Genomic DNA, 15920 nt, shown 5'->3' on the forward strand with positions numbered 1-15920 from the left:
ATGTGTTTTATGAATGCCTTATGAACCTGTCTTCGATGACATACCATCAGGCCACTATGAGGTCTACCTATGTCAATTCTAAGCTTCCTGGAGCAACCTGAAGTGGTTAAAAACACCCTAAAGATGTTTTTCTATAACCAGCCTGCAGATTGTGAAAATCACTGCATTCAACCATATGTAGATCAGTCAATTCTTAACGTAAAGACTTTAAACTCAGGATTCTGTAAGAACATACCCCAATCAGGATATTTTTTTACTTATAGCTTCCTGTGCCCACCAGAATTGCCTTAAATATGGGTCACAGTGGCTGTTTTGAAGGGTTAAAAAAGTCTGATAATTTAAAAACTTCTTATGTGTGACTAGGTAACCCTCATGAACTGTTAATCAGTCATTTATACCATCAGATTTGCAAAAAACTAACACACACACAGCTAGGACATAGTGACACAGTGTGGGGCTTAGAGACATACAGTGCCTGCAATAGTTACCTTTGTTCGAACGATCAAAGAACCGTCAGACCTAGAGCTCTGAAACTTTAGAAACCTGTTCTAGAGCTCAAGTAGATATTGCACGGTGAGTTATGTGGCTCTAGACGGTTCTCAGACCGAGAAACAGCCTCATACATTTGCAATATGTTGAATTCATTTTGACATCACGAAAATGGCAACATTTAGAAATATCCCAGAGTCGCAAGACTAGGTGCATTGAAACCGCTTCGGCCCATAGAGACGGACCCCAACGTTTCTGTCCGATAGCTCATTCAAGGACACCGTAGCAACGCCTGGAAAAAGTATATTTTCAGCAACAATTAAGGTCGTTGCTCGGGCACCGAATGACCTATCGAGCCGAAACTTGGGATTCGGGGTCGCCTCACATAGTCCAACACATACTGTCAGAGCTGGACTCACAGCTAGAACGTAACTATGTGTTTTACATTTTTATTATGGTTTAATCTGAAGGCGCTATGAATTATGGGCCTGCTCTGATATATGTGATAGTTGGCTTCTAAACAAGTTGGAAAAAGTGGGTTTGGTGTCAGATGGTATCAGTTTGGTGTCAGAATGATACCTAATTGACTGTTGGAGTCCCACTTCTCTCATGTCACCATCGAGTGATGGAGAGGAACCACTAGTTCATCGGGCCAGTCAATTTTGCATTTCTGCAGTATTTTTGAGCATGTCAAATTTGTGATGCTAAATGCCCATTGAAAAATATTGCAACAAATTGCAACATATTGTATATTTGCAAAATGATTCAATAGTGAAAAACATCACCAAATGGACATGATGAAAACATCACAACGAGCGATGGAGAGGAACCACAGTCACTGCCCGGCCATCCTGAGATCATCGGGCCAGTCAATTTTGCATTTCTGCAGAATTTTTGACCATGTCAAATTTGTGATGGTAAATGCCCATTGAAAAATATTGCACCAAATTGCAACATATTGTACATTTGCAATATGATTCAATAGTGAAAAACATCACCAAATGGACATGATGAAAACACCACAACAAGCGATGGAGAGGAACCACAGTCACTGCCCGGCCATCCTGAGTTCATCGGGCCAGTGAATTTTGCATTTCTGCAGTATTTTTGAGCATGTCAAATTCATGATGGTAATTCTCATTTTGGAAGTTTTTCAAAAAATCGTTAAAAAACATCAAAATCCCACTTCTCCCTCATCATACATGACAAATAGACCATCTAGGTTGATTAATGGCTTAACCTGTTATGGCTAGGGGGCAGTATTATCATGGCTGGATAAAAAACGTACCCGATTTAATCTGGTTACTACTTCTGCCCAGTAACTAGAATATGCATATAATTATTGGCTTTGGATAAGAAAACACTCCAAAGTTTCTAAAACGGTTTGAATGGTGTCTCTGAGTATAACAGAACTCAAATGGCAGGTCAAAACCTGAGAGATTCCTTTACAGGAAGTGGCCTGTCTGACCATTTCTTGAACTTCTTTGCCATCTCTATCTTTTACAAAGGATCTCTGCTCTAACGTGACAATTCCTACGTCTTCCATGGGCGCTCAGAGCCCGGGAAAAACCTGAATGTCGTCATCCCAGCCCCAGGCTGAAACACATTATCGCCTTTCTCAAGTGGCCGATCAAGGGACTGTGGGCTTAGGCGCGTGCCCTGGCCGCCCCCGTCTTTGTGATTTTTCCTCTGTTTGCCGAAAAGGAGATTCCCGGTCGGAATATTATTGCTTTTTTACGAGATAAATTGCATAAAAATTGATTTTAAACAGCGGTTGACATGCTTCGAAGTACGGTAATGGAATATTTAGATTTTTTTTGTCACGAATTGCGCCATGCGCGCGATCCTGATTTACCATTTCGGATAGTGTCTGGGACACACGAACAAAACGCCGCTATTCGGATATAACGATGGATTATTTTGAACCAAACCAACATTTGTTATTGAAGTAGCAGTCCTGGGAGTGCATTCTGATGAAGACAACAAAAGGTAATCAAACTTTTATAATAGTAAATCTGATTTTGGTGAAGGCTAAACTTGCCGGGTGTCTAAATAGCTAGCCCGTGATGCCTGGGCTATGTACTTAGAATATTTCAAAATGTGCTTTCACCAAAAAAGCTATTTTAAAATCGGACATATCGAGTGCATAGAGGAGTTCTGTATCTATAACTTCTTAAAATAATTGTTATGCTTTTTGTGAACGTTTATCGTGAGTTATTTAGTAAATTGTTAGCAAATTCCCCGGAAGTTTGCGGGGGGTATGCTAGTTCTGAACGTCACATGCTAATGTAAAAAAGCTGTTTTTTGATATAAATATGAACTTGATTGAACAAAACATGCATGTATTGTATAACATAATGTCCTAGGTGTGTCATCTGATGAAGATCATCAAAGGTTAGTGCTGCATTTAGCTGTCTTCTGGGTTTTTGTGACATTATATGCTAGCTTGAAAAATGGTTGTCTGATTATTTCTGGCTTGGTACTCTGCTGACATAATCTAATGTTTTGCTTTCGCTGTAAAGCCTTTTTGAAATCGGACAGTGTGGTTAGATAAAGGAGAGTCTTGTCTTTAAAATGCTGTGAAATAGTCATATGTTTGAAAAATTGAAGTTTTGGGATTTTTGAGGAGTTTGTAATTCGTGCCACGCTCTATCATTGGATATTGGCGAGGCGTTCCGCTAGCGGAACATCTAGATGTAAGTTAATAAAGGCCTGGAAGACTGAAGGAGCTTTATACAGGCCAAAAGATATTACGAGATACTCGTAAAAGCCTGTGGTCGTGGGAAAAGGCCGCTTTTACATTCTACAACTGCACGAATGCGCACCAGATTGTAGTCTCTCCTCAAGTTCACTTTGTGAAGTACTGCACACCATGCATTTGTTTGATAATGGTTGAGATGAGGGGTAAAGGATAGCTGAACTTAACAGTGGCTTTTTTCAGAGTTCAAAATTCAAAGCAGGAGCGCAGTCCCCCCATCTTTCTTTTTAACAAAAACAAAGCTCGAGCAGGCTGTTGACGTAGAGGGGCGGATAAAACCCTGCTGGAGGCTCTCCTGTACGTAGGTCTCCATGGCCTCGGTCTCTGCATAGGAGAGGGGATAGACGTGTCCTCCCGGGAGGGCTGCGTCAGACAGCAGATCAATGGCACAGTCCCCAGGGGCGATGAGGAGGCAGGCGTGTAGCCTGGGTCTTAGAGAAAACCCGATGCAGATCCTGGTATTCCTCTGGTAACTCCACTTGAGGTGTGTGGTCCAGACTTTCCACCGTAGTGGTGTTGACAGACACCACGAGACACCTTCCCTGACACTCCTGCAACCAACCCAGCAGTCTCCCCTCGGACCAGGAAATAACAGGGTTATGCCAGCTCAACCAGGGGAGACCTAACACAACGGGGTGCGTGGGGTTGTCTATAAACAAAAAGGTGATCTGTTCTAAATAAGTGTCATGGTTCAGCAGAGAAACGGGAACAGTGATGTGATGTACGAGCCCTGGCCCTATTGGACGATTATCCAGGGCTCGAACCGGAATGGGTGTCTAATCTAAAAGATTCCAGGCAGCTCCGGAAATCAGAGCTAACAATCAGAGCTAACGGGAGTGTGGGGCTAGGGTATTCAGGGAATTTAATGGGAAAACACTGTGGTTGAGCTGACAGAAAAGGAGGGGAGAACTTGCATCCCACCTGGGTTGGAGCAGGAGAATTCCCTAGCTTGTCACCTCCTCGCCTATTAGTGGATAGAGGGCAGGTTGGGGAGAAATTACCCCTTACTACACAATAGGAGCAGAGGCCCAGATTCCTCCTGCTCCTACGCTTTGCCTTAGGCAAACGTGCAGAGCCCACCTCCATCGGCTCCGGCCACAGAGCAGGTGTAGCCATGGGCTCCGGATTCCGTGCAGGTCTTTGGTCGGGACCGCAGGAGGTTGTCCAAATGAATCGCCATGCTGATGAGCTGGTCGAGTGACAGGTTGTCATCACGGCAACTCCACCTGTACCTCCTCCCGCAGTCCGCTGCTGAACACGGTGACCAGAGCCGACTCATTCCATCCGGTGGAGGCTGTGATATTCCAGAACTCCAGAGCGAACTTCGAGGCGGTCCTAGATCCCTAGCGTAGTCAGAGTAGGCGCTCACCCTCCTCTCGGCCCTGCACAGGATGACCAATCACCGAGTGGAAGAAGGTGAAGCGCTCGTAGGACTCGACCTCAGGTCCGCCATTTCACAGACCGCGGCACCCCAGTCCAGGGCCCTTTCGGTCAGTGCCGAGATGACGTTGGCAACCCTGTCTCTCCCAGAGACAGCCTCATTGTAGTGAGCGAGGTACAGGTCGCATTGCAGAAGGAATCCCTTGCATCTTGCTGGCGCGCCGTCAAAGCACTCCAGAAGGGACAGGGGTATTCCGGCTCAGATGGGATGGAGGCTGGCTCAGATGGGACAGAGGCAGGTAGTGGTGTGGTGGCTGGTGCTGGAACCGGTGCTGGAGACTGAAGGGACTGCACATTCCCCTCCAAACGCAGGATGGTTGCCAGAACCCTGTCCATGGCGCTGCCGAGTCTGGAGAGACAGTCCTTGATCCTGGACTGTCTCTATGATGGTTGACAGCTAGTCTCCATTTAGTAGGTTGGTTATTCTGTCACGCTGTATAAGGATAGGAGACAAGCACAAGAATACGTAATAGGGGGATTTATTTTATCCACCCAAAAGAGCGAGGTGTAAACCTCCAAATAATACATGGGACGAGACCCATAAAACAAGTGCACAATAACACGAAGCATGGAAGCCGATACAACAGCACAGGTGCTCACAAGACCAACGGAACTAACATTTTCCTCTGGTGTCACAACATTTTACAGTTGGGGGCACCAGCCCCGAGTAATCATCTTATTAAGTCATTCTTATTGCTTTATTACAAAGTATAAATAATAAACTACAGAGGTATTCAAGTTGTTTCATCTAACATGTCCAAGCAGGAATGCGTGATGCAACCTAATCCAGCGATTGTCATGAACTTTGGGTTGACAATAGACTATAGTTCTTATATTTTACTGTCAAAGTAGGACTCCAGAATATCCAGATTTTGTTGTTTTGTTCAATAGAGATGAATTACATACATCTTCATGTGAACTAACTACTGTACACTGAACAAAAAATATAAACGCAACATATAAAATGTTGGTTCAATATTTCATGAGCTGAAATAAAAGATCCCAGAAATGTTCCATACGCACAAAAAGCGTATTTCTCTAAAATGTTGTGCACAAATGTGTTTACCTGTTTCCCTGTTAGTGAGCATTTCTCCTTTACCAAGATAATCCATCCATGTGACAGGTATGGCATATCAAGAAGCTGATTAAACAGCATGATCACAGATACAGCTTGGGCTGGGGACCATAAAAGGCCCCTCTAAAATGTGCAATTTTGTCACACAACACAATGTCACTGATGTCTCAAGTTTTGAGGGAGTGTGCAATTGGCATGCTAAATGCAGGAATGTCCACCAGAGCTGTTGCCAGATAATTTAATGTTAATTTCTCTACCATAAGCCGCCTCCAATGTTGTTTTTAGATAATTTGGCAGTACGTCCAACCGGCCTCACAACCACAAACTACGTGTATGGCATCGTGTGGGCGAGATTGTGAACGTTGTGAACAAAGTGCCCCATGGTGGCGGTGGGGTTATGATATGGGCAGGCATAAGCTATGGACAACAAACACAAACTTTTTATCGTTGGCAATTTGAATGCCCAGAGATACTGTGACGAGATCCTGAGGCCCATCCATTGTCATGCCATTCATCCGCCGCCTTCACCTCATGTTCCAGCATGATAATGCATGGCCCCATGTCGCAAGGATCTGTACACAATTCCTGGAAGCAGAAAATGTCCCAGTTCTTCCATGGCCTGCATACTTACCAGACATGTCACCCACTGAGCATGTTTGGAATGCTCCGGATCAGTGTGTATGACTGCGTGTTCTAGTTCCCGCCAATATCCAGCAACTCCGCACAGCCATTCAAAAGGAGTGGGACAACATTCCACAGTCAACAGCCTGATCAACCCTGTCACACCAGACACTGACTGATTTTCTGATCCACGCCCCTACTTTTTTTTAAAGGTATTTGTGAACAACAGATGCATATCTGTATTCCCAGTCATGTGAAATCCATAGATTAGGGCCTAATTTATTTATTTCAATTGATTGATTTCCTTATATGAACTGTAACTCAGTGAAATCTTTGTTATTGTTGCATGATTCATTTTATAGTAAGTTAATAAAGCTGTTCTCCATCATGCTCCTTCCATCTAGAGCTGATGGAATGTTCAGCAGCTGTAAATGTTGTTTGTTAGGTCAGATTTCACAATTATAAAAACTGTATTTTCTTTTCCCCCCTAGGGGTGGTTGACCTGACAGGTAAAATGCCTAACTTGTTTTTGTGAAGTACTAATAAAAACATTATTAACAAATTTATTTCAAGTTTTACCATTTGAAGTGAAATGGAGTGAAAGCGAAACTGAGTGAAATGAAAGGTCATTAGTAATGATGACAATCTTTGGCAGAATGTTGTCAATCTTGTTTGTCACCACAAGAGGTTGGTGTTGGGGAGGATGGGCTCGTGGTAATGGCATGAGCCAACTTAATGGAATGGTATCAAATACAACAAACACATGATCTCCATGTATTTGATGCCATTCCATTTGCTCAGTTCCAGCCATTATTGTGAGCCGTTCTCCCATCAGCAGCCTCCACTCCATCAGTGTTCTTGGTCAGCTGCTTGGCAATGCGTGAGACAAAAACTGATGGATTCAATCATTGCATAATGTACTTTAGTTAATTAATCTGCACTTTATTCAAAATGTAAAGATCTTTCAGAAATGTGTTGGTAAAATTAAAATTATGAATGTATACATTTTTATTATTAGTATAGTGAATATATTGCCCATGTTATTTTAGCCATGAAAGAACTGCACTCGTATTCCTCTGCGGTGGTTCAGGGAGGTGGCACCCCATTTGCTTCCTACGGTGAGGGACGCATCACAGGAGTCAGAGTGTGGGAGACCAACAACACACTACTACTACTACTACTACTACTACTACACAGCAACAGAAACGCCTACATCAGCGGGTGAGCAGACCCTGACCCATGAACAGACACCACTGACTCAGTCCAACTACACTACCCAACACACACCACTGACTCAGTCCAACTACACTACCCAACACACACCACTGACTCAGTCCAACTACACTACCCACACACACCACTGAATCAGTTCAACTACACTACCCAACACACACCACTGACTCAGTCCAAATACACTACCCAACAGACACCACTGTCTCAGTCCAACTACACTACCCAACAGACACCAATGACTCAGTCCAACTACACTACCCAACAGACACTCTTTCTTTCTTTCTGTCTTTATTCATTTGTTGTGTTTATTACATATTCATTACATGACCAAACAATAGTGTAATCGTATCTAACCCAGTGTACAATGTAAAATGTCATTCCTTGATATTCTCTGACGCTACCTGCTCTCTCGGTCTGAATGTGCCTTATCAAAACACAACCAATGTGAAAAGCTTCCTCTGTTTTAGGTTCCAGCTGAGATACGGCTCCACCTGGTCTCCTGTGTTCGGTGGTGAATGGGGTGAAAAGCAGGAGATGGAGCTGTTTAATGATGAGGCCATCGTCGAGGTGTCTGGGAAGTACAACCCAGCAGACTACATCTGCTACCTGGTGTTAACCACCAACATGGGGCGCACTCTGTCAGCCGGCCAGCCTAGCCAAGTCTCCTTCAACTTCTACCCAGCCAACATGGGCAATGAGCTGAGGCTGCTCAGCGGTCGCTTCAACGGTGCCGGGATCACCTCCATCGGAGCCCACTGGGGATTGGTGTACATGGAAGGGGCTGGAAACAGTACTCTGGAAACAGCACTGGAAACAGTAACTCCTATTATTTGAAGAAAATAAAAAAGTATGTCTTGCTCTTTGGGATGGTATCCCAGATACAGATTAAGCCTAGTCCTGGACTAGTTACTTTCAATGGAGATTCTCCATTCAACATGCTTTTTAGTCCAGGAGTAACTTAATCTGGGTCCAGGAAACTGACCCTATATGTTTTAGACGGATGTTTGACATAGACGCTGACAGAACTATTTGGTGATCCCTCACTTGAAGCAATACAATAAAATATTCAAAACATTCAAATTCATTCAGTTTAAATTCTCATGAAGCACCCATCAGATAGGAATATTAAAACTGTCTTGTCAGCGTGGGTCACAGACCACATGCGTTGTTACACATCATTTGATGTTGTATTTATCACATTAAATGAAAGAATCATATGGGACTTAAATGATTAATTTTATCTTTGATTAATTGAACAATAAAATATTATGGGGAGATAATAGCCTCTCAGGGTACTTCACCTTCACTATTTTATACATGCTGCATTGTGATAACATCATATCGTGAGGTCCCTGGCAATTCCCAGAGCTACTATCCAACACAACAATAATGTCTGGAACGTATATCTGCCATACCCATTCATATCATCAAACATTTTGTCTATGAAGTCTGCTCTCCTTCTAGCCTGACATTGCATGTCAAGCGGCATCATGTTTTAGTTAAAGCTACAGTCTGAGATTTGGGAAGCTGTTCAATATTCAGCTGTATACCAAAACAAGTGGTGGGGAGGGACACCACTTTGTTGCTAATCACAGAATGTAGCTTTAACTGTGTGGATGGTCTAGATTAGACAGTTTGATAGATGGGGTTTATACAGTATTTGCATGGTTCAACAGTCAAAGCTGCTTAACTAGTTTTGGTGAGATAGAATAAAATTAGGAAATGCTTTTTATTGTCTTTGTTTTACAGAATAAGTCTTTGGATCCTTGAAACATTGTCTAAGTCCCAGTAAGTCCGAGCTAATTTGAGGAACAGACATCGATTTAAATGGGGCAAAATATTATATGGATTGTTTTCTATTTGCATTTAGTGTAATGTGGATGATACTGTAATGGGATGGCTGCAAATCTTAAAGAAATTATGTGTGATTTTTTTTTTTAATATAGTTGTTAAACCATGAACAATGCTACATTATAGCTTATTCATAGAGCCTAAAATGTTAGCTTGACTACTGCTTCCCTACTGTATATTCAGACCAGAATCACTAAATAATCTGAGTAAATGTATCCCCCTGTATTGGACCCTCAAGGCATCACAAAGCAAAACCTCGAGCAACATTTCAAATGATGTACAGTAGGTGTTTTTGACAAGTGTTCATTGTATTTACACTGAACAACAAAATAAATGCAATATTTAAAGTGTTGGTCCCATGTTTCCCAGACATTTTCCACACACACAAAAAGCTTATTTCTCAAATGTTTTTTTTCAACGGTTAGTGAGCATTTCTCCAAGACAGGTGTGGCATATCAAGAATCTGATTAAACAGCATGATCATTACACAGGTGCACCTTGCACTGGGGACAATAAAAGGCCACTCTAAAATGTGCAGTTTTGTCACACAACACAATGCAACAGATGTCTGTTTTGAGGGAGAGTGCAATTGGCATGCTGACTGCATGAATGTCCATGAGCGCTGTTGCCAGAGAAGTTAATTTCTCTACCATAACCGCCTCCAATGCCATTTTAGAGAATTTGGCAGTACTTCCAACCGGCCTCATAACCGCAGACCACATGTAACCACGCCAGCCCAGGACCTCCACATCTGGCTTCTTCCCCTGCGCGATCGTCTGAGACCAGCCACCCGGAAAGTTGATGAATCTGTGGGTCTGCACAAGCAAAGAATTTCTGCACAAACTGTCTGCCTAGGGGGCAGTTTTCACGGCTGGATAAAAAACATACCCGATTTAATCTGGTTACCACTCCTACCCAGTAACTAGAATATGCATATACTTATTACATATGGATAGAAAACACTCCAAAGTTTCTAAAACTGTTTGAATGGTGTCTGTGAGTATAACAGAACTCATTTGGCAGGCAAAAACCTGACAAGGTTTCAGGCAGGAAGTGGCCTGTCTGACAAGGTGTCGTTCTTCTTGTCTCTGTTTATTGAAGAGTGAGGATCTTAGCTGTCCCGTGACACTTCCTACGGCTGCCATAGGGTCTCAGAAGGCGGTAAAAAGCTGAATCGTGGCTTTGCAGGCTCTGGCTGAAACAAAGTAGCGCGTTTGGGTAGTGGCTGGTTACAGTACTGTGAGACTCAGGCTCGTGCCCGCGTCGACCGAAAGCTTTGTTTACTTTCCTCAGTTTAGCTAAAAGGAGATTCCTGGTCGGAATATTATCGCTTTTTTACGAGAAAAATGGCATAAAAATGGATTTTAAACAGCGGTTGACATGCTTCGAAGTACGGTAATGGAATATTTAGATTTTTTTTGTCACGAATTGCGCCATGCGCACGACCCTGATTTACCATTTCAGATAGTGTCTGGGACGCACGAACAAAACGCCGCTATTCGGATATAACGATGGATTATTTTGGACCAAACCAACATTTGTTATTGAAGTAGCAGTCCTGGGAGTGCATTCTGACGAAGACAACAAAAGGTAATGAAACTTTTATAATAGTAAAGCTGATATTGGTGAGTGCTAAACTTGCCGGGTGTCTAAATAGCTAGCCCGTGATGCCTGGGCTATGTACTTAGAATATTGCAAAATGTGCTTTCACCAAAAAGCTATTTTAAAATCGGACATATCGAGTGCATAGAGGAGGTCTTTGATCTCCAGCTTCAGAGAAATAGAATAGGCACTTTGTTAGCTTCAGTCATTTTCATCCAAATGTATAAAAACAAATGAATGAGTTCATAAGAAGTAAAACATCACTTAGGATCAGGCTCTGTCATTGCAACAGATGAAATACACCATTACTCCAAAATAACAGAAATATAACAGAACTAAAATAATAGAGTAATGCATTCCAAAGGGAAGGAGTGGTTGTTATATTCTTCATGTGTTCCATAACGGATATACTTTAGCTGTCCTTTATGATTGGCTATTATTCCTCATCCCTTGATCTCCACGACTGAATACTTAATATGTACTTCCTGCATAGCAGAGTGTGACCAGGAAGGCAAAGAACTGAAAAACAGACGGATGAAAATATTCAAATTCAGTACAATACTGGGTAGAGTAGGCTTAAATGGACCAAATAGATATCATTCTGGATGGTACACAGTGGCATCATACCTCTCTTATCTGACTTGTAGGCATATATTTAGCATTTTAATATTGTATATTTTAATATCGCTGTAATCATAAATCATATTTGTGGTATATTTTAAAAGTTGGCGTGATTTAAATGTCTGTCTGGGAGGTCTGAGGTGGTTTTCTTACTGTGGATGCGACCCAGCAGGTGTAGTTATGGCGCCCCTTAACAGCATGGCTGATTGAGGCTGAGTCCACTGCTGCTGCCACCACATACATCTCTGTAGCACTACTGTTGAAGAACAGGCCCTGTTGAACACCACATACATCACTGTATCACTACTGTTGAAGAACAGGCCCTGTAGAACACCACATACATCACTGTGGCACTACTGTTGAAGAACGGGCGCTGTACAACACCACATACATCACTGTAGCACTACTGTTGAAGAACAGGCCCTGTAGAACACCACATACATCACTGTATCACTACTGTTGAAGAACAGGCCCTGTAGAACACCACATACATCACTGTAGCACTACTGTTGAAGAACAGGCCCTGTACAACACCACATACATCACTGTAGCACTACTGTTGAAGAACAGGCCCTGTACAACACCACATACATCACTGTAGCACTACTGTTGAAGAACAGGCCCTGTACAACACCACTTACATCACTGTAGCACTACTTACATCACTGTAGCACTACTGTTGAAGAACAGGCCCTGTACAACACCACATACATCACTGTAGCACTACTGTTGAATAACAGGCCCTGTACAACACCACTTACATCACTGTAGCACTACTGTTGAAGAACAGGCCCTGTACAACACCACATACATCACTGTAGCACTACTGTTGAAGAACAGGCCCTGTACAACACCACATACATCACTGTAGTACTACTGTTGAAGAACAGGCGCTGTACAACACCACATACATCACTGTAGCACTACTGTTGAAGAACAGACCCTGTAGAATGACAACAGGATTACTGGCTGGCTGGCTCAGATACTGTAGGGTAGTACACATTATAGAATGGCTTCATTTGATCACATTCATAAAGACTTGGTTAATCTATTTGCTCTCTCCCCCAAAATCATCAAGGCAGTTAACTCCATTGGTTTTCTGTTACATAAATAGTCCACAATTATTCAATTACTAAATATATAATAAACAACCTCAATCCCTCATGTTTCATATAATGTGCTGTTGTATTATGTGTCGTAGTGTGTGTCGTACCACAGTTGTCCAGGGGACCTGAGGGATCCTGTTGTAAGCCATGGTCAGGTAGATGATGAGGAAGATGACCGTCAGGACCCAGTACAAGATGGCCACAAACATGACCCACCCAAAGGCAGACACACGGAAGTACTCCGTCCCTGCTATCAGCATCCATACCAGCAGACCAAACACCTGAGGGGACAGGGAAGCATATAGCCAGCATTCCAAATGGTATCCTATTCCATTTATAGTGCACTACTTTTGAACGGGGCCCATAGGGCTCAAGTTAAATGTAGTGCACTATACAGGGAATAGGATGCCATTTGGGACACCTCCATAGTCAGAGATGGCTGTGCTCTGGTGGTGCCTACTTTATCGTGTATTTAAATGAATTTGCTGTGCTAATCTTAATGGCATACTGTAGAAACACATTACAAAGAAAGGAAATAATGTAGCCTAAATCAAATCAAAGTTTATTGGCATATGCACAGGATCCAGTGCAGTGTAGAGTGAAAACAGTACAACAGCTATATGATTTTTCATAGTTTTTTTTCTGGAACAGAAATTGACCCCGCCGCTGACTGACACATATCTTATCTGACAGCATTCTGAAAGAATGTCGTAACACATTGATCATGATAAATCTATAGATGCAGATTGTTATACTGCGTGCTACTGTAAATAATGGGACGTTTTGTCCTCTGTTGCACTGCAAACCTCCCTTCCTGTTATTAAAATAAAATAATGTTTCATTGGTTGCTTCGTATCACAGGAAAAAATAATGTCTGGCCTAAGTGGAAGAGGAGACTCTTATGGTCACATTCTCCTCTGATGCTGGAAGGAAAAGGGACAATAAAACTGACCTTGTTTTTAAGCAACTTCCCTTTCCAGAGAAAAATAAAACACTGTACTGAGAACCAATATCTGTCCAAACAGAAAGTATTCTATATTACAGAAAGTAGTCTATATTACAGGAAGTATCTGATATTACAGAAAGTAGTCTATATTCTAGAAGGTATTCTAGAAGGTAGTCTACATTACAGAAAGTAGTCTATATTACAGTCTATATTACAGAAAGCTGTCAAAATTACAGGCAGTAGTCTATATTACAGAAGGTAGTCTATATTACAAGAAGTAGCCAATGTTACAGAAAGGAGGATATATTACAGAAAGTAGTATATATAACAGAAAGTAGTCTATATTTCAGGAAGTAGCTTATATTACAGAAAGTAGTATATATTACAGAAAGTAGTGACTATTACAGGAAGTAGTCTATATTACAGAAAGTAGTCTATTTTACAGGAACTAGCCCATATTACAGAACGTAGTCTATACTACAGGAAGTAGTCAATATTACAGGAAGTGTCCTATTTTACAGGAAGTGTCATTTTTTTACAGAAAATAGTCTATATTTCAGAAAGTAGCCTGTGTTACAGGAAATAGCCTATATTACAGAAAGTAGCCTATATTACAGGAAGTAGGTTAAAATTATGTTCATTTTCTCCAGTTACATTTCCTTGAACAATGTTAAATAATTGAAACTTCATTCAGTGCAGTGTTCAATACAATGTCACGTCACCATATGTGAAAAAAACATCATATATCATTAGCCTATGCAAAATGTGTATAAAATGCACATAAAATATACAGGTCGAACAGAATGTAAATCTGTATAAAAGTAATGGAATTCAGCAAATGGCTCACTCTTCCCTTTATCAGAACTAATTGTGCCCCTATGATAAGGGTACAATTAGCCATGTGATACAAGGTATGAACAATATAAAATGTCTGATCATCATAATGTGTTTAATTTGTTTAACCTGTTAGGGCTAGGGGGCAGTATTGACACGGCTGGATAAAAAACGTACACAATTTAATCTGGTTACTACTCCTGCCCAGTAACTAGAATATGCATATAATTATTGGCTTTGGATAGAAAACACTCCAAAGTTTCTAAAACTGTTTGAATGGTGTCTGTGAGTATAACAGAACTCAAATGGCAGGTCAAAACCTGAGAAGATTCTGTACAGGAAGTACCCTGTCTGACCATTTCTTGGCCTTCTTTGCCATCTCTATCCATTACAAAGGATCTCTGCTGTTACGTGACACTTCCTACGGCTGCCATAGGCTCTCAGAAGGCGGCAAAAAGCTGAATCGTGGCTTTGCAGGTTCTGGCTGAAAAAAAGTAGCACGTTTGGGTAGTGGCTGGTTACAGTACTGTGAGACTCAGGCTCGTGCCCGCGTCGACAGAATGCTTTGTTTTCTTTCCTCTGTTTACCTAAAAGGAGATTCCCGGTTGGAATATTATCGCTTTTTTACGAGAAAAATGGCATAAAAATGGATTTTAAACAGCGGTTGACATGCTTCGAAGTACGGTAATGGAATATTTAGAATTTTTTAGTCACGAATTGCGCCATGCTCGCGACCCTGATTTACCATTTCGGATAGTGTCTGGAACGCACGAACAAAACGCCGCTATTCGGATATAACGATGGATTCTTTTGGACCAAACCAACATTTGTTATTGAAGTAGCAGTCCTGGGAGTGCATTCTGACGAAGACAACAAAGGTAATCAAACTTTTGTAATAGTAAATCGGAGTTTGGTCAGGGCTAAACTTGGTCGGTGTCTAAATGGCTAGCCGTGATGGCTGGGCTATCTACTGAGAATATTGCAAAATGTGCTTTCACCGAAAAGCTATTTTAAAATCGGACACCTCGATTGCACAAAGGAGTTCTGTATCTATAATTCTTAAAATAATTGTTATGTTTTTTGTGAACGTTTATCGTGAGTAATTTAGTAAATTCACCGGAGGTTTGCTGAACGTCACATGCTAATGTAAAAAGCTGGTTTTTGATATAAATATGAACTTGATTGAACAAAACATGCATGTATTGTATAACATAATGTCCTAGGGTTGTCATCTGATGAAGATCATCAAAGGTTAGTGCTGCATTTAGCTGTCTCCTGGGTTTTTGTGACATTATATGCTAGCTTGAAAAATCGGTGTCTGATTATTTCTGGCTGGGTACTCTG

At 41.8% G+C, this 15920-nt stretch overlaps 1 protein-coding gene and 1 pseudogene across 2 annotated transcripts in view; one reads left to right on the top strand and one right to left on the bottom strand.

Moving 5' to 3' along the window:
- The first annotated feature begins 7434 nt into the window (after positions 1–7434).
- LOC145863961 (zymogen granule membrane protein 16-like) lies at positions 7435–8696 on the top strand (annotated as a pseudogene). The gene is made up of 2 exons (XR_014382531.1): positions 7435–7604; positions 8084–8696. The product of XR_014382531.1 is annotated as a zymogen granule membrane protein 16-like (transcript).
- A 2844-nt stretch (positions 8697–11540) lies between these two features.
- LOC145863962 (CKLF-like MARVEL transmembrane domain-containing protein 8) overlaps positions 11541–15920 on the bottom strand; it is a 48329-nt gene continuing 43949 nt past the window's right edge. The window contains exons 3-5 of the mRNA XM_082968591.1: positions 12904–13077; positions 11844–11963; positions 11541–11588 (exon numbers count right to left, since the gene is read on the bottom strand). Of these exons, the coding sequence (XP_082824717.1) occupies positions 11541–11588; positions 11844–11963; positions 12904–13077 (342 nt within the window). The remainder of the gene's footprint in view (positions 11589–11843; positions 11964–12903; positions 13078–15920) is intronic.

The sequence above is a fragment of the Salmo salar genome, chromosome 02, assembly GCF_965601325.2.
Source record: "Salmo salar chromosome 02, fSalSal1, whole genome shotgun sequence".
In the NCBI taxonomy this organism is placed as follows: domain Eukaryota; kingdom Metazoa; phylum Chordata; class Actinopteri; order Salmoniformes; family Salmonidae; genus Salmo; species Salmo salar.